The sequence below is a fragment of the Hylobates moloch genome, unplaced genomic scaffold (genome assembly GCF_009828535.3).
Source record: "Hylobates moloch isolate HMO894 unplaced genomic scaffold, HMol_V3 SCAFFOLD_21, whole genome shotgun sequence".
Taxonomy (NCBI): Eukaryota; Metazoa; Chordata; class Mammalia; order Primates; family Hylobatidae; genus Hylobates; species Hylobates moloch.
In genome coordinates, this window is record NW_026652296.1 from 25,305,712 (window position 1) to 25,333,113 (window position 27,402).

General features: G+C 46.3%; 1 protein-coding gene across 7 annotated transcripts in view; it reads right to left on the reverse strand.

Moving 5' to 3' along the window:
* Positions 1–27,402, reverse strand: part of CEP250 (centrosomal protein 250) — a 61,262-nt gene that overhangs the window by 20,475 nt on the left and 13,385 nt on the right. For 3 of the 7 annotated variants that reach the window (XM_058432779.1, XM_058432777.1, XM_058432778.1), the window contains exons 2-21: positions 27,085–27,159; positions 25,060–25,178; positions 22,593–22,881; positions 21,518–21,574; positions 19,306–19,388; positions 18,927–19,092; positions 18,059–18,165; positions 17,576–17,827; positions 15,462–15,632; positions 15,141–15,237; positions 12,950–13,051; positions 12,270–12,428; positions 11,549–11,727; positions 11,049–11,231; positions 9,259–9,403; positions 8,308–8,454; positions 6,804–7,034; positions 5,145–5,338; positions 4,796–4,923; positions 4,424–4,593 (exon numbers count right to left, since the gene is read on the reverse strand). In XM_058432779.1, coding sequence (XP_058288762.1) covers positions 4,424–4,593; positions 4,796–4,923; positions 5,145–5,338; positions 6,804–7,034; positions 8,308–8,454; positions 9,259–9,403; positions 11,049–11,231; positions 11,549–11,727; positions 12,270–12,428; positions 12,950–13,051; positions 15,141–15,237; positions 15,462–15,632; positions 17,576–17,827; positions 18,059–18,165; positions 18,927–19,092; positions 19,306–19,388; positions 21,518–21,574; positions 22,593–22,778 — 2,757 coding nt within the window. In that variant the 5' untranslated portion in view covers positions 22,779–22,881; positions 25,060–25,178; positions 27,085–27,159. Of the gene's footprint in view, positions 1–4,423; positions 4,594–4,795; positions 4,924–5,144; positions 5,339–6,803; positions 7,038–8,307; positions 8,455–9,258; positions 9,404–11,048; positions 11,232–11,548; positions 11,728–12,269; positions 12,429–12,949; positions 13,052–15,140; positions 15,238–15,461; positions 15,633–17,575; positions 17,828–18,058; positions 18,166–18,926; positions 19,093–19,305; positions 19,389–21,517; positions 21,575–22,592; positions 22,882–25,059; positions 25,179–27,084; positions 27,160–27,402 lie in introns of those variants that run through there. The other 4 variants (XM_058432780.1, XM_058432781.1, XM_058432782.1 and 1 more) reach the window with 4 other exon arrangements.

Consider the following 27,402-nt stretch of genomic DNA (forward strand, 5'->3'; position numbering starts at 1 on the left):
AAATGCTTGTAAGTTTGTCATTGCTTATTCACGTAATGGGAATGCCTCTAGTGTTTCAGCCTTCCCAGTGTCATCCTGTGCAGCTTTCCCCCTCATTCACTACACCCTGCCTATACACACTTGCCTCCTTGCAGGTCCTTGAGCACACTAAACACTTTTTTTTTTTTGAGACGGAGTCTCACTCTATGGCCCAGGCTGGAGTGCAGTGGCGCGATCTCGGCTCACTGCAAGCTCCGCCTCCCAGGTTCACGCCATTCTCCTGCCTTAGCCTCCCAAGTAGCTGGGACTACAGGCGCCCGCCACCACGCCTGGCTAATTTTTTGTATTTTTAGTAGAGAGACGGGGTTTCACCGTGTTAGCCAGCATGGTCTCGATCTCCTGACCTCATAATCCGCCCGCCTCGGCCTCCCAAAGTGCTGGGATTACAGGCATGAGCCACCGCGCCTGGACCACTTTTTTTTTTAAGATGAACTCTAGCTCTGTTGCCCAGGCTGGCAGGCAGTGGTGTGATCTCGGCTCACTGCAACCTCTGCCTCCCAAGTTCAAGTGATTCTCCTGCCTCAGCCTCCCAAGTAGCTGGGATTACAGGTGCCTGCCACCACTCCCAGCTATTTTTCTTGTATTTTTAGTAGAGACATGGTTTCACCACATTGGCCAGGCTGGTTTTGAACTCCTAACCTCAAGTGATCTGCCCGCCTAGGCCTCCCAAAGTGCTAGGATTACAGGTGTGAGCCACTGTACCCAGCCAACATGTTCATGCCTTAGAGCCTTTACTCATGTTTCCTTCTACCTGGAAAGCCCTTCTCCACCCTGCTCCATCATTCCTCACGCCTAAACTAACACTCCCTTGGTGAAGCCTTCCCAGACCATACAATTGACAGTGGTCTGGCTGGACGTGGTAGTTCACGCATATTATCCCAACATTTTGCGAGGCCGAGGTAGGATGATCACTTGAGCCCAAGAGTTTGAGACCAGCCTAGGCAACAAGGTGAAACCCCTTATCCACAAAAAATACAAAAATTAGTCAGGTGTGGTGGTTCACTCCTGTGGTCCCAGCTACTTGGGAGGCTGAGGTAGGAGGATCACTTGAGCTCAGGAGGGCCTTGAGGGTGAGGCTGCTGTAAGCCCTGATCACACCACTGCACTCCAACCTGGGCAACAGAGCAAGACGCTGTCTCAAAAGAAATAATAATAATAAAAAGAAAAAAAAGAGGTCTTCCTTTGTTCTTCCTTATAAAACCCGGCAATGTGTAATGTCACAGTTACAGGACAGTCATGAATGACAAATCATTTCACCCTCTGGTTCAAGAAGCCAAAGACAGGAGGTATAGCTCAGTGGCAGAGTATGTGACTGCCAAAAGCCAAAGCCAACTGTAAAAATATAAAAAAGATGAATGTTAATAGCAGTTGCAAGTGTTAAAAAAACTAATCTATTTGCTCTATGTGAGTTAGAAGTGTGTTATAGCTACAAGAAGAGCTAATTCTGTGATGTGTAGGAAGTAACAGTCCAACATTGCTGGTATGACCATAAACAGAATATTCTGCCCAGTTCAAAGTGCCACCTTTACACCACTGGGACATGAGTACATTGTAACATGCCTAGAAGAAAGCAAGCATGTTGGTGGGGTATTTCAAGCAAATCTAAGGCTCATTTGTTCCTGGTAATAGGTTTTGGTTCAACATGAATTTCCTAATAATTAGATCTATCTAAAATAAATGGGCAGCCAAGTGATGGAATATAACAGCAGCTAAGCAACCATTTGGAAGGGACATTATAGAGGTGGACAAAGCAGAAATGGTTAGGAGTTTGGGCCCTGAATCCCTTTTCTACCCCTTATTAGCCACGTAACCCTGACTTCTCTTTTTATATTTTATTTATTTAGAGATGGGGATCTTGCTATGTTGCCCAGGCTGGTCTCGGACTCCTGGCCTCTAGCCATCCTTCTGCCTTGGCCTCCCAAATTGTTGGGATTACAGGTGTGAGCCACCACGCCCAGCCCTGAGTGACTTCTCTATGCATTTATTCACCTTTATTGTGTGAATAAAGCATTCAGCATGGTGCTTGGCATGGGGAAGTGCTTAACAAGTGCCCAATATCATTACTCTTAAAGGGGAGACAGACAGTAGATGGAAGCATAAAGAATACAACTGCCAAGAGTGTTTCTTTTTCTTTTTTTTTCTTTGAGACAGAGTCTCACTCTGTCGCCCAGGCTGGAGTGCAGTGGCGTGATCTCGGCTCACTGCAACCTCCACCTCCCTGGTTCAAGCAATTCCCCTGCCTCAGCTTCCCAAGTAGCTGGGATTACAGGTGCATGCCACCACGCCTAGCTAATTTTTTTGTATTTTTAGTAGAGATGGGGTATCACCACGTTGGCCAGACTCGTCTCAAACTCCTGACCTCGGGCAATCCGCCCACCTCGGCCTCCCAAAGTGCTGGGATTACAGGTGTGAGTCACTACACGCAGCCTCCCAAGAGTGCTTCTAATTGCCAGGATTCCAGGAGAAGGCAGTCACTGTTAAAACGAACAGGCTGTGGAGAGTTTTAAGAGGGCAGTTAATCTGCTCAATCATAGAGAAATAATAAAGTGGGACAATCAGAAGTCAGGAGGATTAGCTGATTGACAGAAAAGGAAAAGAGAGAAAAGGCCCTTTCATGACCCAGATATGGCCACTATAGTCAATCCTTTTAGGGAAACCAAGGCCACATAGGTAGCTGGCTTATCATTCAGAAGTTTTATAGCATCTTTTATTTACGGAGTTTTTAGTACATGGTATACATCTGATTCCTGCTAGGGAACTGCCTTCTGGACAGTGTTCATTCAACAAATACTTTTAAGCACCGACTGTAGACTAGGCACATAATTCCAAAAACAAGCAAACTTCTGGTTATCATCTTGCCAACAAGCCTGCCTCATAATAACAAATTACAAATACACAAAGCACAAGTCAACTTCCATTTCCAGATACTTGATAAACAAGATCTCTGAACCCTCCAGCTACGAAACAGCAAAAAATGCTGGATAAAATATTAAATATGTATTTTAATGTATCACAGAACCAGCAGGAAAATAATAAAAATTCCACAGAAGCCAAAAGCAAAGCAAGACTTGTGGTGTAGGCCAGGTGTGGTAGCTCACACCTATAATCCCAGTACTTTGGGAGGCTGTGGCAGGAGGATTGCTTGGAGTTCGAGACCAGCCTAGGCAACAAAGTGAGATCACATCTCTACCAAAAAAAAAAAAATTAGCCAGACATGATGGTGCATGCCTGTAGTCCTAGCTGGTCTAGAGGCTGAGGCAGAAGGATTGCTTAAGCCCAGGAACTTGAAGCTGCAGTGAGCTAGAGTTGTACAACTGCACTCCAGCCTGGGCGATAGCAAGACCTTGTCTTGAGGTCAGGAGTTCAAGACCAGCCTGGCTGATGTGGTGAAACCCAGTCTCTACTAAAAATACAAAAATTAGCCAGGTGTGGTAGCATGCGCCTGTAATCCCAGCTACTTGGGAGGCTGAAGCACGAGAATTGCTTGAACCCAGGAGGCGGAGCTGAAATAGCACCACTGCCTGTGCAACAGAGCAAGACTGTGTCTCAAAAAAAAAAAAAAAAAAATCCACTATCTTTCACCCAATGCAAATGTAATTCAGAATTTAAAATAAAAATAAAAATAAGCCAGGTGGCTGGGTGCGGTGGCTCACGCCTGTAATCCCAGCACTTTGGGAGGCTGAGGCGGGTGGATCATGAGGTCAAGAGATCGAGACCATCCTGGCCAACCAACATGGTGAAACCCCATCTCTACTAAAAACACAAAAATTAGCTGGGCATAGTGGCGCATGCTTGTAGTCCCGGCTACTCAGGAGGCTGAGGCAGGAGAATCGCTTGAACCCAGGAGGCGGAGGTTGCAGTGAGCCAAGATTGCACTGCTGCACTCCAGCCTGAGGGACAGAGTGAGACTCTGTCTCGAGACAAAAAAAAAAAAAAAAAGATATAAAAAGGCAAGACAAATAACATGAGATGGCACAAATACATCCAAATACACCTAAAATCACAATAAAACCAAATGGACTAAATTACATAATTAAAAGACAAAACACAGTTCTGAACTGCACAAGAATGCATCCAAGATATTCCTCTCCCCCATTTTCATCCTGAGGCCAGTTTAATAATCCTAAATCCCAGGGTCCACTCTCAATTCTCTGTACACACCAATACAACAACAATAATAATGGCTAACACAGATAGAGAGCCCACTATATGCTACGAACTACTCTTAGTACTTTTCATATATTAACTCATTTAATAGCAGGAAGTTGGATTTTACAGCTTAGTGACCAAATTTCACTCATACGAGCAACAATAACCGGACCAAGAGGCAGCAGGTGGAGCACTCATGGAAGGGAGACCATCCCCGGCCACATCGACCACTTACCCATTTCTCCTGGAGCCGGTTCACCTCCTCCTCATGGGCTGCCTTCTGCTGCTCCAAGGCAGTCTTCCCTTCTTGCTCAGCCCGGGACAGCTGTCTGGCTGCAGCATCCCGCTCCTGCTCTGCCTGGCTCCGTTCAGTGTCCAGTTTCAGCTTCAGGCACCTCACTTCCCCTAACATGCCAGGGACAGGATCAGGCCTCTGCCCCCTCCTTTTACCTAATAAAATTCTCCCTCTCCCCTGACCTCATGAGCAACTCCCATCTCAGAGGCCCTGCACCCTGCTTGAGAAGGACCTCTAATAGTCTCCCACCGTCTTCCTGCCTTTCAACATCTCCATGGAATGGAGTGCACCCCATCCCAGTTGGGTTCTCACCTTGGATTACTTCCTTGGCTTGAGTGACAGTTTGAATCTGGAACTCCAGCTGCCCATTGGTGACCTCTATCACAGAATTTTGTTGTTGGGCTTCAAACAGACTGCTCTCCAGTAGCTCCTTGGCTGAGCTGTGAGGTTCAGGAATCAGAAGAGTTTCTTACCCATCAAGCCCCTTACCCTTCCTCAAGAGGAGTTGGGTTCTAAGTACTGGCTACCTGGAGAAGTTAGGGGGGCAATTATAAATTCATAATCAATTTAGGACCTACATACTTATGGCAGGGAGCTTAGCTTCACGCCTTTGCCTTGCAAAGCTCTCTCTGTGCTTGGCTGAACTGAGTCTGGGCCCTACCTGAGCCCCTGCAGTTGTTCAGCGAGGTCCTGCTGGTCGCGCTCCATGGCCTGCAGCCGCACCTCTAGAGCCGCTTTCTCTCGTACTAGGGCCTCCTTCTCCTGGACTGCCCTGGCAAGCACTTCTTCCTGTCGCTTTGCCTCCTGATGTAGGTGCTCCAGCTGAGTCGTGGCTGCCTCCTGCTGGTGACGTGACTGAGGGGAAGAATGTGGTGAGAGATGGAGCAGAGGCTGGATTCCCCTGGGGCCGCTACCACCAGGTTAGGGTCATTGGCTCTTCAGAGATTCTGGACCCAGCTCTGTGAGCCCAGATTGTTTACCCAATAGCACGTGGCATTTATCTATTTCCCTGATCAGCCCACAGAGCCCCCAGCCCAGGAAGAATGCTCCCCTGTGAGCAAGACCCTGTGCTAGGGACAGCAGAAGACTTGCCCCTAAGGAGGTTTTAGCCTTGAGAAGATGCACACATAATACCAGGAAGAAAGTCATCAATGTCCCAAGAAATGGACTCTGAAGGGAGAGTCTGTACAACTCTTAGGACACTGAGAGGTTTTGTAGAGGAGAAAGATGACCTTTGAGCCAGGTCATTCATTGGCTCAGGAAAAAAATTTACTTGGCCCCTGTTATGTGGTAGGCACTATGCTAAAAGCTGGAGGAATAAAAACAAATAAGATATAGCTTTGCCTTCAAGGAGCTTTTGGTCTAATGGTAGAGACACATAAACAGATAATTATAGCATGAGGAATGTGGCAGTTAAAATAAGCATGAGGTGCTATCAGAGTATAAGGAGAAGCTTCTAATTCAAACTGGGTGGTGTGAAGTAGGAGAATCAGTGAAGAATTCTTCTTGTTTTTTTGAGCAGAGTGTCAGTCTGTCGCCCAGGTTGGAGTGCAGTGGCACAATCTCGGCTCACTGCAACCTCCACCTCCCAGGTTCAAGAGATTCTCCTACCTCAGCCTCCTGAGTAGCTAGGATTACAGGAGTGTGCCACCATGCTGGGCTAATTTTTGTACTTTTAGTAGAGACGGGGTTTCACTATGTTGGTCAGGCTGGTCTCGAACCTCTGACCTCATGATCCGCCCACCTTGGCCTCCCAAAGTGCTGGGATTACAGGCATGAGCCACTGCGCCCAGCCTCAGTGAAGAATTGTTATAGGCATTCTTTTTTAAAATTGGAAGGTATACTGCAAACTAGTAACACTGGTCATTTCTAGGAAGTAAGACTTTTTCACTTTCCAGATAATTTCTTTCTTTTTTTTTTTTTTTCCAGATAATTTCTTTCTTTTTTTTTTTTTTTTTTTGAGACGGAGTCTCGCTCTGTTGCCCAGGCTGGAGTGCAGTGGCGCAGTCTCGGCTCACTGCAAGCTCTGCCTCCCGGGTTCACGCCATTCTCCTGCCTCAGCCTCTCCAAGTAGCTGGGACTACAGGCGCCCGCCACCACGCCCGGCTAATTTTTTGTATTTTTAGTAGAGACGGGGTTTCACCGTGGTCTCGATCTCCTGACCTCGTGATCCGCCCGCCTCGGCCTCCCAAAGTGCTGGGATTACAAGCGTGAGCCACCGCGCCCGGCCCACTTTCCAGATAATTTCTGTAGTGTTTTAATTTTTTATAATAAGCATGTATTACACCTAGACGTGATGGTGTCCATTTTGCCTTCTCACCTCACTTAGTTTCTTTTGAATTTCTTCCTTCTCTTCTTGGATGTCCCTGAGATCTGCCTGCAGCTCAGCCCCAGCCTCCTCAGCTTTCTGCAGCTGAGCCTCCAGGTGAATGTTCTTTTCCCACAGGGCTCCCCTCCTCTTCTCTGCCTCCGCCAGGTCCACCTGCAAAGCATTTCTCGCCTGCTCTGTGGCCTCCATTCTGCTGCACACAGACTGGTTCTCCTCCTCTAACTACTGGCCAAAAAGCGAAGGGAGTACAGGCATCAAAGACAAATGGTTAGTTTAGGAATCAAATGCTAAGACTGAAATCCAAGTGAGATATGAATCCATTCTCCAAAGATGAACAAAGGAGTGTTTATAAGAGGGGGGAAAATCCATTCATTTGATCTTTGCCTATATTCCAGGTACTAGATGGCTTGGATGCTGGGGATGAAGATATGCAAGGCAAAATCCTGCTCTCAAATAATTCAGAATAATAGAATAGAGAACACTCAAGGAAACAGAGGTTGCAAGGAGGTTCCCTCGCTATAATTATAGGTTAAATTTATAACCTATAGAAAAGATTCTTTGGGACTTAGGCTCTTCAGCAGATTCTTTTCTGGTGATTGCTATTATCTCACCTAATAGGATTAACAACCTAGTCTTAGGCCGGGCATGGTGGCTCATGTCTGTAATCCCAGGACTTCAGGAGGCTGAGGCAGATGGATCACCTGAGGTCAGGAGTTCAAGACCAGCCTGGCCAACATGGTGAAACCCCATCTCTACTAAAAATACAAAAACTAGCCCAGGGCGGCCAAGTGCAGTGGCTCACACCTGTAATCCCAGCACTTTGGGAGGCTGAGGCAGGTGGATCACCTGAGGTCAGGAGTTTGAGAACAGCCTGACCAACATCGTAAAACCTTGTCTCTACTAAAAATACAAAATTAGCCAGGCATGGTGGTGCATGCCTGTAATCCCAGATACTCGGGAGGCTGAGGCAAGAGAATTGCTTGAACTCGAGATACGGAGGTTGCAGCGAGCCAAGATCGTGCCACTGCACTCCAGCCTGGGCAACAAGAGCAAAACTCCATCTCAAAAAAAAAAAATTGGCCAGGTGTGGTGACACATGCCTGCAATCCCAGCTACTCAGGAGGCTGAGGCAGGAGAATTGCTTGAACCCAGGAGATGAAGACTGCAGTTAGCTAAGATCGCACCACTGCACTCCAGCCTGGGTGACAGAGGGAGATCCATCTCAAAAAAACCCCAGCAAAAACCTAGTCTTCCTTCCAGAGGACATGGGCCCCTTCCCAACCTTGGTGTCTTACCCTAAAGTCCAGAGGTGGTTCTGCTGGAGGTGTGGGAGAGGAATATTTATAATGGCTAAGCCCAATCCTTACAGTCTTTGGTCTCCTCTGCATTGTAAATGTTCCTTTTGCTCATTTCAGACCTACATTTGGGAGCTGATCTGTCTTGCCCTCAGTTAGGGCCCAGCCCTTCCGTGGGGACCAGGAAAATCTTTGCTCACCTGGAGAAGCTGCTGGTTCAGCCCAACTTTATCTAACGCCAAAGCCTCATTTAAGGCACTGAGCTTGACAGCTGCAGCCCGAAGATCAGCTACTTCTGTCTTCAGGGTGTTTTCAGAACTCGACAGCTCTGCAATTGACTGCTCTGCCTAAAAAACAAAGAGGGTTAAAGAGTTTCATATTTCCAATTTTCCTGGAACAGTAAACAGTTCACATTCACAACACTGCTGCTTTTTGGTACAGAGATCAGTTAATACTGCATTCCCTCTCCTGCATTCTAAAAAAAGTTTTCCCTTCATTCATTCATTAAGGAGTAAGACAGGAGCTCACAGTATAGAGGTACCAATGTTAGGATAGAGAAATGGCTATGACCGTAATGATGCCACAGAAAATGTAAGCACAAAGTGCTCTGGGAACTCAAAAAAACTATTAATATAGTTTGGAAGAGTCAAATATGCTTGGTAGAGGAGTTGACAATTAAGTTGTGTACTGAGAGATGAGGAACAGTTTGCACATAAAGGAGGAGGAAAGAATTAGTGCAGAGAAAGGGAAAAGTATACGCAGAATATTAGAGTCATGAAGAACATGGAATAACTGAGAAGGCAATTACTGCTGTGGCAGGAGCAAAGGATATGAGGTGTTAGGATGGGTTTTGCAGTAGAAGGGGAGGCTAAAACACACTTTGGGGCACATGACAAAAAGCTTTGAATGTGGCACCACAGAGCTAGAAAGCCGTTGAATGGTTTTAAGAGACTGACATAACCAGGTATATACTTTAGAAAGCCCATTCTAATTCCAGTATAGAGGGTATGTTGGAATAGAGAACCCAGAAGCAGACTAATGATTGAGGAAAGATGAGGGATCCTGGGTTGAAGGTGAAGAATGAGGCAGGCTGCATGGGAACACACTTTCGAAGCCGCCCACCCAGCAAGTGAGGAGAGGAGGCCACGCACCCTAGCCAGCGCTGCGGTCACTTCCGTTTGCTCTTGCCTCAGTAACTCCCCTTCCAGGCGACTTGACTCCAGTGCTTCCCGAAGAGTGATCAGTTCACTGAGTGATTCTGACTGTTTGGCTTCCAGGCCCATCAGCGTCTCCTGACTAAGATGGGAAGGAGAGGGGTCTAGAGGAACTCTTAGGGATGGGCCATAACCCCAAAGGTAACAGGAATATAATCACCTTTGCTATGCAACAGAATGAGGGTGGTCTATAAACACTGATAAGGAAAGATTTCTAAGACATGTCAAGTGAAAAAAATCAAGGTGCAGAACAGTATATACATAATACACTACCTTTTATGCAAGAAAGCGGGGGAAGAAAGAATATATGCCCGTATTTGCATGAAGGAGCACTGGCAAGATAAACAAGAAGTCAGCTAAAATGGTTGCCTAAAGGGGGAAGGGAAATAGGATGGAGAAAGCACAAATAAGAGTGAGACTTCTTTGTATATCTTCTTAGCTCACTGAAGCCTCAAACTCCTGGGGGCTGTGATCCTCCCATCTCACCTTGCCGTGGCTACAGGCACATGCCACCACATTCAGCTAATTTTTTGTTGTTCCTGTAGAGACAGAGGTCTCACTATGTTGCCCAGGCAGGTCTTAAACTCCTAACCTCAAGTGATCCTCCCACTAAGGCCTCTAAAAGGGTTGGAATTACAGGGGTGAGCCAATGTGCCTAGCCTTAAAATAGTTTTGACTTTTGAATCATATAAATGTATTATCAAGTCAGATAAATAAATTTAAAAACATATTATGATCTCTGTGGATTGTCTGCCCTGCTCCTTGGTACAAGGAGATCATTCTTAGCATAAGTCATGACCCTTATGGCAGCCCTTCAAGCTTCCACTATTCATGCCTACCAGGTACAAGGAACTGGGGCACAGGAGAGGAGGGAAATACAGCAAAGATGACGATATATCCCTGCTCCCAGTTATTAAAGACCTACCATACGCCAGGTTCTATGCTGGCGTTTTCCAAAATATTGCTCTCATCTTCCCAGCAATCCTTCAAGGTAAATATTATCATCATCATTCTACAAATAATCTGTCCATGTGACAGAGCCATAATTCAAACCAAGCTTTTGCCCAGCTCAAAGTCCTTGCTTTTTCTGTGACATCATATAGGGGAATTTACAGATTAGCTGGGGCCACTGATTCTGGATTTCCCTTTCTTGACCAGCTAGCACATTTCCCACTACTTCCCTGTATAAATCTTACCCTTTAGCCAGCCCAGCCTACTCTGAACATGCCATGAAGCTTCCTGCCTCCTTTTCTTTGCTAATCTGTTCCTTGAGCTCTTCTCCCACTCTCTGCTAACCAAATAGGTAAAGGCCCAGCTCAAAGTCTACTCTCTCCTCCATAAAGCATTCCCTAGTCTTCAATAGTTAGCTGTCACTCCTGTGCTCCCAAAGGACTTAGTCTGAAACATATCTAACTCATACTTCATCCAGCCTCATGTCACAGTGAGTTGTCTGTCTTCTGGCAAGTTCCCTGAAATCAGGGCTTTTGTCTTACTCATTTCTGTATCCCCCTCAGTGTCTCATCCCATATGGGTGCTCAACTAAGACTTAACCAACCATGAACTTTCCATATTCATCTTTCTGCAAAGGAAGAAGCAGCAAGCTAATCTGAACCCACTGCATGCCAGACTTCTACATACTCTACTTTGTAAGAGAGGGGAGTAGGCGGGGAGAGTGTAGAATTGAAGGAAGACCGGGCCCCACCGAGGAGGAGACTAGTCTCACTTACAGACGCTCCCTCTCCCGGACAGCCAGGTGCAGCTCCTCCTGCTGCTCTTCCTTCTGGCCCTGGGCAGAGTCCCCCTGCAGCTGAAGCTCCACATTTGCCCTCCGCAGGCGCCACGCCTCCTGCTCTAGCACCTCCAGCTGCTGCCGCAGCTCTTCCCTGGTCTTCTGCAGCAGCTCTCGCTCCCTGGAAGAAGGGAATCAGAGATAAGCAGAGGCCATGGGACCTAAAATTCTTTCTGGAAGCAGGCATCACAGGGTCAAAAGACCCTGTTTCAACATCCCATCTTCTCTTTTGAGTGCGAAACTTTTTTATCATCACAAAGACTCCAACCCCAAAAGCTTGTTCTGGAGAAACAAGTGGAACACAGGGCAAAACAGCCCTGAGTCTCAGGGAGAACAGGATCAGCACCCCAAAAACCCAATGGGAATGGGTAAATGGCTGGATGATGACTGAGACTGAGACCAGGCTGGGAGGGTGGGATGAACAGCCTGTCTGCTCACTTGCTGAGAGAGTCCACCTCTCCCTGGAGGTCCACAGTCTGCCCTGCCAGAGTGTCCCGCTCCCCAGTGAGCTTTTGCAGCCGCTGTCTCAAGGCTTTGCCCTCTTCCTCCCACTGATCATGCTGCTGTTGCAACAAGTTCACAGCCTCTTGACAGCCTGCAAGCTGCTGCCTTAGGTCCTGTGGAGGGAGAGCAAGAGAAACCAGATGATGAACAAGGGCAAAGGAGGGATGTCAGAACCCTGAAAGTGGGGCTGGAGAAGGGGGTCGGGGGCTGGTGCAACAAAAGTAAGCTGAGAAGGGAGATGCAACTATTCAAGAAGACAGGCCATCAGAGGTCATTGGGCTTCTGCGGCTCTAGATTCTTAGAGTTTGTCATCTCCAAATGTACAGTGGCATGGGGGAGTGTTAAGTGTGCCTAGGACTCTCAGAGTTGGAGAACACTGACCCGATAATCTCCCAGGGCTCTGGTTCCCAGTCTTTGCATAGCGTTATGCAAAGATTGTACACAAAGTGAAGCATGCCATTGGCGTGGAGGACGTGCCTGCTACTCACAAGCACAATTCAGCAGACACAGGCAGATTTACTCTGGGATGTTGATAAAACACCTCATGACTGGTCAAAAAAGTGAAAGGGATAGTCCAGGCTAGGGAGGTACCTGAGGCACAAACCAGTTTAGACACACACCCCTGTGACTGAGGTGGAATGCTGAGGGTTCCTACCTGCACAGCCTGGCGTCTCCGAGTCAGCACTGAACGCACCAGAGTAAGAGCCTTGTCTGGATCCTGGTAATCAAACTGGGAGAAGATACTAGAGTCCAATTCCAAAGAGTTCTCATGACCAGAGCCTTGGGCTATATTGTCCCCTTCTTCTACCATGACCTGAAACCCAGTACAGCAAGGTCACCACCCTACTGACCAAAGCCTAGAGTCTATACAGGGACTTAACCCTATAGGCTGGACAAACCTGATGTTTTCCTTCTCAGGTCCTCTCCCTTGGGGGAAGGAGGGGAGTATCTGAGAGCATAAAAGTCTGGCTCCTTCAAGTCTCCACCTTTGGTCACCCAAGTCTAGGACTAACAACAAGGCTAGAACACTGTCTGAGGTAACAATAAATGAGGAAATGAAAGAAGAAACGATTGAGATATTGAATACCAGAATCTAGCCTCCAGCCCGAGAACTGCAGCTAGAAACAAGAACAGCCTGTCCCATCAGGTAGTGCTAAGATGTGAATGCTTAGCTATCTCTTAGGGTTCTGGTCTTCAAACACACAAAACTCATCCCCACAAGACTTTAAACACCCGAACCTCAGAGACTGGAAATCTAGGCAGGACTGAAAGGACATGGAGACCTGGGGAGTGGAGGCATAAACTGGTTACCATGAACAGGAGGCTTCCCAGTACCTGGGTTATATCCTTGATCACCTGCTGTAAAGACAACTTCTCCTCTTGCATATTCCTACTAAGAGATGCTTCATGTTCCATTAATTCTGTGTGATTTGTCTCCTGAACAGTGAACAGAATAGAGCCTCAGAGCCAAACTCTCAAAAGTGAATGTATTATTCCAGGACCCCAAACAACCAAAGTCTCATTTGTCTATTCTATCAGCCCCACTTTTTCCCTGACCATACGTCAATGCCAATGTTGTCTGAAGAGTCTGAAGACAATGTGATGTGGTGATTACAAGTTTAGATTAAGTGATTACGAGTTCCAAATTAGACTTCACAGATTAGAATTCCTGCTCTATCACTTACTAGCTTGGTAACCATAGGCAACAGTTTCTTTGAGCTTCTTTTTCTTTAAAATAGAATTAATTAACAGCAACTACTTGTTTTGAGGCTTAAATGAAAAATGCATGTAAATTATTCAACATAGTGTCTGGAACAATGCAAATGTTCAATAAATGTAAACTATTATTAGATAGGGGATGGGTGCTGTCTCTGAACAGTAAATGGATGCTTGACACCTAACGCTAAACCAGAGAATCCTCTAGCCCCAAAGCTAGACATAATCTTGAAGACTCAAGAGTTCCTCTCTTCCTTCTTATTTGTGTTAGTGAAGGCCTGAAGACACAGACTTGCAACTATGTTTTATCTGGCTTATACAAAATTTGAATCAACATTTATAAATGGAAAGATTTTACATAAAAATATAAATTTCTGGCTTCTCTCAAAAAGTTAACAAATGGGCCACACCCAGCCCCCATTCCTACATGGAAACGATTTACTGAAGTTGAATGGTGGATGCCTCCTCTAGATGAGACATTTATTATTGAGGGTCCCACAATCCCTGTTGCTCCTCATGGTTTCCTTAATACTGAGCTCAAGTGTCCCCTGCAGTACTGAAAACTAAATACAACAGCACTGGAAAACCAGAATTCTTACAACTGAACCCATTTCATTTATTTACATTATCTGAGCCCCATGGATATTCTGAATTGGCAAATTCCTGAAAAAAAAAAAAAAAAAAAAAAAGAGGGAATCAGAAAGCTACAATTCCTGTTGATCTCAGCTTGGATGAGAAGACTAGGGGTGTGCATATGAATAGGGGTTCAGGAGCTACCTAAAATCAGAGATCTGAAAACTTGTAGAGATGAAACATGGTATTAAGCCAGAGGGTTCTAACATCCAACCTTAGGGAAGCCCTCTGATAATACCCCTGGCAGATGTTAAGTCAATGACCAAAACCTTACTCCTTCACAAGACAGGCTGTTCAACTACTGAACAGGTCTAGCTGTGAGCCAGAATCTACTCCCCTATTAACTTCTAGCTATTGACATTGGTTTTGCCCTGGAAAACATTAAATATGTAAACTCTCTTTTCTTTTTTGAGACGGAGTTTCACTCTTGTTGCTCAGGCTGGAGTGCAATGGCATAATCTCGGCTCACCACAACCTCCACCTCCTAGGTTCAAGTGATTCTCCTGCCTCAGCCTCCCGAGTAGCTGGGATTACAGACATGCGCCACCACGCCCGGCTAATTTTTTTGTACTTTTTTAGTAGAGATGGGGTTTCTGCATGTTGGTCAGGCTGGTCTCAAACTCCCGACCTCAGGTGATCCGCCCGCTTCGGCCTCCCAAAGTGCTGGGATTACAGGCATGAGCCACTGCGCCCAGCCCTTTGAAACTGTCTTTTCCCAGTGTCAGTCCTTCAGCTATGTGAAGGCGGCTATCATGTCTTCAAGGGCCTTCAAAGGGCCTCAAGCTCTTTCTTCTCCCAGCTAAAAACTGCCATACTGCTCAGTTGTTTCCCATGTGACTAGATTTTAAATCTCTCCACACATCCGCTTCCTGGTAACTCACTAATTTGCCAATGTGTCTCCGAATGTATGTGCCAATTCTCTGGTAAGGACACACTGCGTACATATGCCATTGCAATTTCCCCAGGAATACAGTAGGGATAGTACACAGTCAATAGTATTTATTCAATGAATAAATGAATGAGTTAATTAATTTTCAGATTCAGCCAAAATTTATTTTTTAGCTTTAGAGGATTTCATCACGGAATATGTAACTGGTATCCTGCACTATCTGTCCATAAAGGACAAGGAACCTACAAGCCCACGCCCAACTCCTTTCCAGAGCAAAGGATCATGTACCAGGATCTCCACTGTCTCTCTCAGAGCCTTTACCATCTTTTCATAATCTTCATTTTCCTTCTGAGACTGGGTCAACAGAGCAGAGAGCTCGGTCACCCTAAAGAGAAGAGCATAGCACTGTCACCAGAACAGCCCATGGATGTGGAAAGAGCTACGATGCAGCACACCCTAGCCCCAGCCCCAACCCCAACCACTCCCAACTGCAGCCTCCCCCAAATCCCTTAGGCACCCCCAGCCCCTCTGCACTCCCTGAATACCACATGATGCTATAGCCTTGAAGTGGGGAAGCAAAAAACCACTCAGACACATGCAGGGATTTACCACATCTCAAGGCTGGAACACGTGTTTGGGGGCCCGAGAGCTGAAGGAAAGCCCTGGCCCAGGCCCTTCCAGGCCTCGCTTGATCTTGAAGTCAAGCACCCTGAAGCCAATAAGAACATCAGAATTGCACATGGGATAGTCCCAAGGTCCCTCCAGCCCGAGGTTCTGACTCTGATAGGGAAAAAGGAAGGGCAATTTGGGGAAGATTATGTTCAACCTTCTTGATATTAATCTCAACGTCCAGCAAAATCACCAAACACTTAATGCTATATCTTGGAGCTTACTGCTTGCTATTATGTGAGTGGGTAAATAAGTATTTCTTGAATGAATGCTATCTAAAAGTTTAAATTTTTTTCCAATTTTTTTTCAAAAATTTTTTTGAGACAGGGTCTTGTTCTGTTGCCCAGGCTGGAGTACAGTGGTGTAATCATAGCTCACTCTCAAGCAATCCTCCTGCCTCAGCTTCCCAAGTAGCTAGAATTATAGGCGCATGCCACCACATGGCTGTTTTTTATTTTTACTTTTAGTAGAGACAAGGTCTCACTATGTTGCCCAGGCTGGTCTCAAACTCCTGGGCTCAGGCGATCCTCCTGGCTCAGCAAAAGTCTTAATAATTTTATTCTATACCATCTCTAAGAACCTTAACAAACTGTATGGTCATTTGTTTAAATATTGTATCACTCAACAAACATTCATTGGCCAGCCACCGTGGCTCAACCTGTAATCCTAGAACTTTGGGAGGCCAAGGTGGAAAGATTGCTTGAGCTCAGGAGTTCCAGACCTGCCTGGGAAACACAGCAAGACCCCATCTCTACAAAAAAATTAAAAAGTTAGCCAGGCATAGTGGTGCGTGCCTGCAGTCCCAGCCATTTGGAGGCTGAGGCAAGAGAATTGCTTCAGCCCAGGAGGTCAAGGCTGCGGTGAGCTGTGTTTACATTACTGCACTCCAGCCTGGGCAACAGAGCTAGACTCTGTCTCAGAAAACAAAGAAACAAAATGTATTGAGTGTCTAGTATTTGGCAGGTGAAGTACAAAGTACTAGAAATAAAAACTTACTAAGACATGGCCTCTGCTTTTGTACTTCTCAGTGCCTCCAAAAGCAAAAACAAAACAAAATAGCCCTGCGTTTTATGTATGTACCTCCAACAGGTGAAGACACAACCCTCGTCATGGGCATATATGAACTTTGTCCTGAGATTCAATGGTGCTCTCTGCTCATTTCCCTGCCCTTCTACATCATTATTTTTTAAAAACCTACTTCATTATAATCCAAAATTTAAAACCGCCTAACCAAAAAAAGAAGGTAGGGGAAACTAAATCATCAGTGAGATCAATGCTGTAATAAGAGGTCAAAAGACCGCAAGGGCACTGTAACTTAGTAGGCTACTGAGGTCAGAGAAGGCTTCATAGAAGAGGTGACATTTCGGTGAGTTGCAGTGGCTCACACTTGTAATCTCAACACTTTGGGAGGCTGAGGCAGGTGGATCACTTGAGGTCAGGAGTTTGAGACCAGCCTGACCAACATGGTGAAACCCTGTCTCTACTAAAAATACAAATATTAGCTGGGTGTGGTGGCGTGCACCTGTAAACAGTCCCAGGTACTTGGGAGGCTGAGGCAGGGGAGTCACTTGAACCCAGGAGGCAGAGGTTGCAGTAGTTGAGATCATGCCACTGCACTCCAGCCTGGGCGACAGAATGAGACTCCGTCTAAAAAAAAAAAAAAAAAAAAGCTAATATTTGAACTATGCCTTAGAGGATAAGGCAGAGAGAGAAGGGAGGGAGGCATTCCAGACTAAATTCAGCAGGTACAAAGACAGGGAAGGGGAAGAGCTTGGCTGTTCTGGGAATGGCAAGTGCTTTGGTGTTGATGGAGGATGGAGTCATAGCTAGCTCCATAAATCAACAGGAGAGAAACTGGGCTGAAAGACAGGCTGAAGGCAGAGGTCAGTACAAGCCCCAACCGTGGCATCAGGTTTCAAAGTAGATTCCCTTGGGCACATCTTCTACCCCTCCATGGTAGGAATGTTCCTGGCATCTCCCCTGCCTGTCCCTAACCCTCTAAAGGAGTCAGCTCTCTCTCAGCGAACCCTTCCTGGGACCCCAGGCCATCTCACCGGTCCTGAAGTTCAGCCTTCTCCAGATCCCCTTGACTCTTCAGCTGTATTAACTCCTGGCTCCTTTCATGGGCTTCCTTCTCCAGCTCCTGGGTCTTGGCTAGTAGCAGCAGCAGCTGGGCCGGCTCCCGCCCATCCATTCTTCCAGATCCATTGGGTTCCCGAGACCGTGCTCCCACAGTCAAGCGCAGACAACAGGTCAACAGAGACCCTGAAAGCCTCACATGCTCAGCTTTTAGCTCCGTCAGATCTCTGAGTACAAGCAAGGAAAACAGCGGACTCCATTAGGAACCAGGGAAGGAGTGTGGTGATCAGGCCCAGTGAAGCCTGAGGAGCAGGGCTGGGAAAAATCATCTGCTTCCAACACCACCAAGTCCCCCACCCACCCCACCCCCACAGCTGATCCCGCTTCTATAGCAGCCCACTGTTATTAGTCCAGAATTGGTAGGGGCAAACCTCCTCCCTTCTTCTCCACACACTGACCTGTCAGTAGCTGACTTCATTTCCAGGAAGTGGCGTCGGAACGTCACAACCTCCCGCCATAGACCGAGAAGGCGACCGTGCTCCCCTTTCAGGTAGCCCTTGAAGAACTGTGTGTTCAGAAACCCAGGTCATACCCAAAGGCAGAGGGCTATCTTTTGCCAACACAAGAGTCTTGGATTCCTCCTGACTACTGAGGGAAGGAAGGAGGGACTTACAGGAGGTAGTTTATGAATGGATATCTATCCAGGTTACGCTGAAGGGCTTAATAAAGTTGGCAGTGGGATTCGAGAGGTCAGAGGGCCTAGGATGGTATATCGCCTTCCTCTGGGCCAGATTAGAAAAGGGTACACAGTAGCTGCTTAACAAATGGGATCTATTACCACAGACTTTTCTGAGGAGGAGTCAATGATATACATAAACCACTGAGCACAAAGCAAAAATGTAGGAAACATTTGTTTCCTTCAGCTGGGACCTGAAAATTCCCCAGGGCCCATAACTGCTCTTTCTTTCCCATTCAGTTTCATATCTACCTCCTTAGCATCTAAATATGCAAGACCTCCAGACCAGGAGTCAGTAAGCTTTCAGATCCATCGAAAACCTAAGCTTGTCACTGCTGCAGGAACAGAGTTGCTCTGAGTGTCATGCTACCTCCCAGCAGAACCTAGACTAGGCGGGTAGTGGCAGGTCTAAGCTGAAGGCCCAAGAAGGGTGAGGCTGCCCGCATGCGCAGGTAAGGATGGTCAGGGACTTTAACAGCAACAGCTCAGTTTCCATCCAAGTCCTGAAGTTAACCCCTTCCAGTACCGACCAGGGCAGCATCCAGAATACACAGCCTTCCTCTCGCAATTCCAGTCCCTGTTCTTCCTACCTCCTGCTCCATCCGCCACTGGCTCTCCTTCCTCATTAGCTCATCCCGGGCCCGGCTCCAGTCCACTGTCAGTTTTTCCACATCTTCCCTAAGGGCTTTATTCACCACGTCAACTTTTTCCATGTGCAGTCGAAGCTGGGTGTTCACCTCTGCTAGACTCTCACACCTGCACTTGGGAGGGGTAAAAGCGGGTGCAAAATAAAGGTCTAGTCCAACCCTTGGACCTCCTGGGAGTAAGATGGCAACCACTGAAATTTTCCATTGCGGGAATTAGAGGGCTATGGCTGAAATCCACATTAGCCCTCAGGACAGAGGTTTCCCATCAGCCTTCTCCACCAACTGGCCAATCACCCAGGTCATAAAGTTTGGGGTCCATCACCTCTGTTGCTCCTCCTCCAATCGGACCAGTAGCTCGTCCAGGTTTGGCTCCTCCACATTTTCCCACCTCTGGGGGATTGGTCCCTGCGCCAGACAGAGACAAGCCTTACTTACCTCCAAAGAGAACATCACTCAGATCAGTTCCCTAAGGCTCCCTTCCATGGCAGTCCACTTTCTTTTTATTCTTTCTCCCCTTTGTTAGCAATATGCTTCTCTTCTCAATCACTGCATCCCTCACTCCAAAAGTAAACTGATGACCTCTCCTGAAAGACGGCCTTCGGTAGTAAAAAGAATCTTCAATCTAAAAGTGATGTATCTTTCACTAATGGCCTTAACTTCCACTACACTAATGGTTTGACCTTGGGAAGTGACTTAACTTCTTTCATTTTTTTTTTTTTTTTTTTTTGGAGACGGAGTCTCCGTCTGTCGCCCATGCTGGAGTGCAATGGCACAATCTCAGCTCACTGCGACCACCGCCTCCCAGGTTCAAGTGATTCTCCTGCCTTAGCCTCCCAAGTAGTTGGGATTATAGGCACCCGCCACTACGCCTGGCTAATTTCTGTATTTTTAGTAGAGACGGGGTTTTGCCATGTTGGCCAGGCTGTTCTTGAATTCCTGGCCTCAAGTGATCCACCCACCTCAGCCTCCCAAAGTGCTGGGATTACAGGCATGAGCCACCACACCCAGCCTGTGAAGTCACTTAACTTCTTGGAGCTACAGTGTCTCTAGCTACAAAATGAAAGTGGTATCATTCCCTTCAGAAAGTTGCTGTGCAGGTTAAGAGACACAATTATAGATGCTCCTTGACTTATGCTGGAATTTCATCCCATAAACCCATCACAAGTTGAACATAATTTAAAGGTGTGTTTTCAACTTATGACATTTTCTTTTTCTTTCTTTTTTTTTTTTTTTTGAGACAGTCTAGCTCTGTTGCCCAGGCTGCAGTGCAGTGGCATGATCTCGGCTCACTGCAACCTCCGCCTCCTGGGTTCAAGTGATTTTCCTGCCTCAGCCTCCCGAGTAGCTGGGATTACAGGCACGCACCATCATGCCCGGCTAATTTTTTGTATTTTTAGTAGAGATGGGGTTTCACCATGCTGGCCAGGTTGGTCTTGAACCCCTGACCTCGTGACCCACTCACGTCAACCTCCCAAAGTGCTGGGATTACAGGCGTGAGCCACTGTGCCTGGCTGACATTTTCAACTTATGATATTTTCAACTTAACAGTGAGTTCGGGCCAGACGCAGTGGCTCACACTTGTAATCCCAGCAGTGGGAGGATTGCTTGAGTCTAAGAATTTGAGACCAGCCTGGGCAACATAGAGAGACCCTGTGTTTATTAGAGAGACCCTAATAAAAAAAATTAGCCAGGTGTGGAGGCATGTATCTGTAGTCCCAGCTACTTTTTGGGAGGCTGAGGTGGGATGATCGCTTAAGCCCAGGAGGCTGAGGCTGCAGTGACTCATGACTGCACCAGTACACTCCAGCCTGGGCGACAGAGTAAGTAAAACCCTGTCTCAAAACAACCAACCAACCAAACAAAAACCAACCAAACAAGCAAACAAAACAACCCCAAACAATGGATTTATCCAGCTGTAACCCCATCATAACCCAAGGAGCATACTGAATGCATATAGCTTTCACACCATCATAAAGTTGAAAACTTGCAACCATCCTAAGTTGGGGGGGGACCATCTGTATATACAGTGTCATATGACAGTGCCTCATGCTGCCTGGCCTGCATTGAAGGTGCTCAATAAGTTTTGGTTCTTTCCTTCCTCTGAGAGAACTTTTCTGAGGAAAATGTGAGGAGGTACTGAGAGGGAGCTGGAACAAAGGCAAATAAATGGGTTTTTCAAAGCCAGTTCTAATAGCAGACATCCCTTTGCTGCAGACATGCTGTAGGCTCGCAAAGGCCTGTGTTCTACGAGAAACACTGACACCTGCTGGAGGAAACATGCACTTCTTCCCGCTAATACCACACTACTTCCAATCTAATTTACATTTCGTCCTTTGAGAACCAAGGGTTGGAATCTGACAGGCCAGCTAGGTCCAATGAAGATATCAGTGTGATAAACTTCTCAGAGGCTGAGAAAGAGAGACTTCTACTAAACACCTCACTTGTACACTCCAACCTCCCTCAGTCAACAAATGAAACCTAACAAGTATATCCACTGAGGACCCAGGGGGTACAGAGAGCTCAGCCTCACTCACTCCGGTGGCTTCCAGCCGCTTCTCCAGCTCTTGGCACCAGCTCCGGTACTGCAGCACCTGTGGCAAAAAGAACAGGCCCTGGGCAATGAACACAGCTGGCACAAACAGCCCAAAGCAAAGGCCCCTGAGGATCTTAGGCAAACTTGCTATGAACAGGGGAACTGGGTGGTGACAGTAAGGTAAGGCCACAACATCTTATAGTTTCTATTTGGGCATTTTTTTCTTTTTTGAGATGGAGTCTCGCTCTGTGTCCCAGGCTGGAGTGCAGTGGCGCAATCTTGGCTCACCGCAACCTCCGCCTCCCAGATTCAAGTGATTCTCCTACCTCAGCCTCCTGAATAGCTGGGATTACATGCACGCGCCACCACACTCAGCTAATTTTTGTATTTTTAGTAGAGACAGAGTTTTGCCATGTTGGCCAGGCTGGTCTCGAACTCCTGACCTCAGGTGATACACCTGCCTCGGCCTCCCAAAATGCTGGGATTACAGGCATGGGCCACCGTGCCTGGCCTTATTTGGGCATTTAAATAATACTTTCTATATGAGCGAGACTCTGTCTCAAAAATAAATAAATAAATAAATACTTTCTATAAGCCTTTTATATCACAGAGGCAAGATCATGGGCTTTGGCTTTAGACTAGCTGAGGAAACCTGGATAACTAACTTAACCCTTGTGAATTTCATCTTTAAAAGAGATATATTAGCCAAAAGCGGCGGTGTACACCTGTGGTCCCAGATACTCCAGAGGCTGAGGCAGGAGGATTGCCTGAGCCCAGGAGTTTGAGGCTGCAGCGATCTGTGATCATACCACTGCACTCTAGCCTGGGCAACAGAGCAAAACCCTATCTTAAAAATAAAATATAATTAAAAGGATATAATACGTACCTCATGGAACAGTTGTGAGCATCAAAAGAGAAGCTGTACATGAAAGCTAGAAGGTCTGGGTCTTATCTCACCAAGCTAGATGTAGGCCACTCCCACCACAAGGCTCTGCCTCCTACAACCCTTATCTCACCTCAGCACCCAGCTCTGGGGGTTGTTCTCTTTCCCCTCCCCAAAAGGGCAGCTGCCTCACCTTGGCCTGCAGCTTCCTCACAAGGGTTGCTTGTCTCTGCTGGGCCTCCTGGGAGTTCTTCAGCTTCCACCAGGAGGCTGCCTGATTCTCTGCCATCTGCTGCTGTAGTGCCAGCACCTGCTCTTCCAGTACCAGCTGCAGTGACTGGGGCTTCATGTTGTTCAACCCAGGGCTTCTTGTCTCCATGAGGGCACCAGGTGGTAGGCCCACAGGTCAATAGGTAGCCAGAGGGTGTTCACGCCCAGCAGGGTCTCTAACCATTGCCATGCCACTTCAACCTCCTCTTGAACTGGGGAACAAAGCACATAGTCAAATTGAAAGGACTGTTCTTTTACTATACACAAGACTCCTCAGAACTTTAAAATACTAAAAGGGACCCTCATCTCTGAAGGGCGCTATGATGAGCATCATCCCCCAAATTTAACTGACCATGAGACAAGCTCACAGGACTAGTGTCTCCTGGCATGCCTTTCCGAACTCTGCACTAAACCAAGAGCTCCTGGTTTATCACTGCATCCTTAGTTCCTGGCACAGTGGCTCACAAACATTTGTTGAATGAATTGCTGAAGGTGTTCTTAGTCTAGCAGGGGAAATAGACACAAACTGTTACAATACATACAATGTAGCATGTGAAATAATAGGATAGTATGAGAAAGCAAAGGAAGAGAACTTAACCCAGCCTGGGAGCCTATGAACTGTGTGAAGCATCATCATCATCATTGTTAACACTTGCTGAGTGCTTCTGGAGGGCTGTTGCTTTAAGTGCTTTATGTGCATTACGTCATTTTGTTTTTACAAAAATCTTGAAACCTTCCAATGCCTTCCCATTACACTTCACCAAATGTACTATTATAACTCTTTATATATAGATGAGGAAACTGGGGCTTAGAAAGGTTAAAAAACTTGTGCCAGGCCACACAGCTGGCATATGGTTGATGAGAGATTTGAACACAAGTAGTCTATCTGACAAAGAAAAGGGGTAGCAGGCATTTCAGGCAAAGGATCCAAAAGAGAAAGAACCAGTGGCAGCAGGATGGCCAAACCCCCTCACCCACCAGGAGCTGGGCCAAAACAGGGCAATGGGCCACCACAGGCAGAGGCGGCCAGCCTAACGGTGACCTTCATCAGAGATACCCAGGACAGGGGAAGGCATGGTGGTAAAGAAGAGTTCTGGGTGCTAGTCCAAGCTCTGCCTCCAGTGGGCTCTGTGACCTCAGATGTGCTACTTCCCTTTCAATTTCCTCATCCAGAAATGAGGGCATCATGACCTCTGAGTTACTTAGGCCTCTAAAACACACAATTATCCCATAACCTGGGCCAGAGGAAGAGTTCTCTCATTTTATTAACCCTAAGACTCTCACCAGCAAGGCTAAGGAATATCTGTATTTTCAACTACCTATCAACAAAATGGTATATACAGCGAATGCAAACCTAACATTTGCACATACAGTAGAAATTTCAAGGGCCCCAAATCCCTTTAATGCACCAAACTATTGATTTCCCACATCCTGGCTCAAATGCCACGTCCTATCATGTCCTCCCAGATGAACCCAGGAAGAGTTAATCACTTTTATAGCTATATACACAGAGAGAATACATATGTTCTGATGTCTACTCTACATCTTATCGTCATTACTTGTCTATTTTCTCTGCTAATCCATGAGTACCTCAAAGGCAGGAGCCATCTAATTCATTTTAATTGTAACTTGTCAACAATGTCCAATGAAGAAATGCATGTGAGCCTCACTCCTGGCAGAGCTAAGCCGTAGGCCAGAGATGACAAATCAGTGCCCTGCTAGCTCTTTTCAGCCACTATGCGGTCCACATAATAGTTTTTAAGAATTCAAATTAGGTGCCAACATTTATCATTGGGAGAATGTACATAAAATCCATATTTCTGGCTCCTTTGGAAAATTAGAATACCTAGTGACGCTTGACCCATATTTCAATAAAGCAACAAGCAGCCACACAGTTGAATAGTGCCTGCTCGTTTAGACAGGGCACGTGCTCCGTGCAGTTGAACAGCGCCTGCCTCCTTTAGACAGGGTGTGTGCTCTGCACAGTTGAATAGTGCCTGCCCCCTTTAGATAGGGCATGTGCTCTCCAGTTCATCGTGGCCTCCCCTATATGCACACCGATTCTCTCCCTCACAATGATAGCATATTTCAGTTGTCAGTTATCATTGCGACTGTGCTATTGTTTCTGTTATAGTAGCATTATAGATGAAAACTCGGCTACTAATTTACATTACCTCCTGAACAACCGAAGATACTTGAGTTTGCAGAGCCTGTACTAGGCAGTAAGGAAAGTGCATAAAGTAGGGAGAATAGAATGGCACCAATAAAGGCTTGGTGGCACCAGTACTCCAGGCCTCTTCCTAGCCTAAGAACCAGGGTAATACAACCTTTCCCCATACTATGGCACCCTCCTTTTCAGCCTTTTTGCCAAGGCTATGTGACCAACTCACCATGGTGCTATGAAATGTTGGCTCTGTTGAGTTCAATGAAGCTCAATCCCTCTCTGCTGGTTGGAGGCACAGACCTTCCAGGAAACTGTTCTCTTATCCCAGGATTTCTGCCAACAACTCTACCTACAATAATGTAGATCCAAGTTACTTCAAGGGAACTGAGGAGCCTTTTCTCTCCTAGTACTGTGAGGGCTGAACCAGGCTTTTGCATGCAGTGGGAGTTTATGAGGCCCCAAAGGCCCCCTCACACTTTGTTGAATCCCTATCCCAAAACATTAGGTTGAACCATATGAAATTGCTAATATTATCCTATTATTATTATTATTTTTAGAGAAAGGATCTAGCTGTGTCACCCAGGCTGGAGTACAGCGGTGCAATCATAGCTCACCGCAGCCTCAAACTGCTAGGCTAAAGGGATCCTCCAGCCTCAGCCTTCAGAGGAGCTGAAGATGTGTGCCACCAAGCCTTTTTTTTTTTCTTTGGTAGAGACAAGGTTTTGCCATGTTGCCTAAGCTTGTCTTGAACTCCTGGTTTCAGGCGGCCACCCTCTGGCCCAAGCCTCCCAAAGCGATGGCATTACGGGTATGAGCCACCAAGCCCAGCCTCACCCATTATTTTTTATCTACAAAAATGGCAATTTCACGTCGTTCAACCTAATATCTCTAATAAGCAGTCCTACCACACATAGTTCCATGAATTCTCATTAAGTTTTCTTTTAGGATATGGCTGTCAGTAACTTGCAAACATGATTTGGCAAGATAGTATTAGTAATACTTAAACAAATAAAGGAAATTATATTAGAATTATATAATTATTTTACTTTAGCAGATAATTAAAAATTTTTAAAGCTATTTAGAAATTTAGCCCAACCTCCCTCATCTTGCAGATAAGGAAACTGAGGCTTGTAGAGATAAAGCAACTTCATTTTGTTTATATTTTTATATGCCCCACTTATCTCAAAAAATGATTTACATGGCCAGGCATAGTGGCTCACACCTGTAATCCCAGCACTTTGGGAGGCTGAGGCGGGCAGATCACTTGAGGTCAGGAGTTCGAGACCAGCCTGGCCAACACTGTCCAGCCTGGGCGACAAGAGCAAGGCTCCACCTCAAAAAAAAAAAAAAAAAAAAAGATTTGCATTATAGCAAATATACCATACTAAAAAGGGAGACTGGGTGCAAGGTGTACAGCAACTCTTTGTACTATGCAATTTTTCTGTAACCCTAAAATTGTTGTAAAAAATGATTTAGCCTGGGCGCAGTGGCTCACGCCTGTAATCCCAGCACTTTGGGAGGCCGAGGGTGGATCCTGAGGTCAGGAGATTGAGACCATCCTGGCTAACACGGTGAAACCCCGTCTCTACTAAAAATACAAAAAATTAGCCGGGCGTAATGGCGGGTGCCTGTAGTCCCAGCTACTCAGAAGGCTGAGGCAGGAGAATGGCGTGATCCCAGGAGGCGGAGCTTCCAGTGAGCCAAAACCGTGCCACTGCACTCCAGCCTGGGAGACAGAGTGAGACTGTCTCAAATAAAATTAAAAAAAAAAAAAAAAAAGATTTAAAGTTTCTTAAAACCTAAAACCAAAACAATCCTCATAAAACTAAAATTTATTAAAACAAGAATAAAAGAGAAGAGACAGAGAAAAATTATCTCAGGAATATTTCTGAAATTCAGATTTCATTCTGAGCTTCCTCAAGACACAGTTCAGCATCCTTTTACGAACACACTGCCAGATCAGATCTGCTAGGAATAAACTAGCAGAGCCCCCAAAGGGAAGGCAAATTTCAATGTGCCTGAGAAACGGAAAAGAACAGTAGCTGGCAAATTGTAACAAATTGGATTACATCTAAATAAGATAATGAGTGTCAGTGTACTTCTAAGCTGTAAACCACTGAGCCAATGTTATCATTACTGCAGGAAAAGGGAAAAGATTCATTTCTTTTGTACATTAATTTATCCCATAAACACTCATGAATTTCAACTCAGTATCAGGAGTCTGCCACAGTGGTACAGAAATGAACAAGACCTACCTTCCTACTTTTGCTAAGGATCAGACGAGGAAGACAGCACCCTTACTAAAGACCAATAGCCACCTGTGAACCTGGAGTGGAAAGTGACAGAAGAGTGAGATAAATTATGTATTCGGTCCCCTCTCATCCAAAATACTACAAAAGGAGTATTTAAATAAAGTTTAAAAGAGAAGCCCTTCCTTCCTTCCTTCCTTCCTTCCTTCCTTCCTTCCTTCCTTTCCTTCCTTCCTTCCTTCTTTCCTTTCCCTCTGTGGCCCGGGCTGCAATCTCCTCGTCTCGCTGCTGCCCCGCGCCGCGGACTGCCTGGGACTACC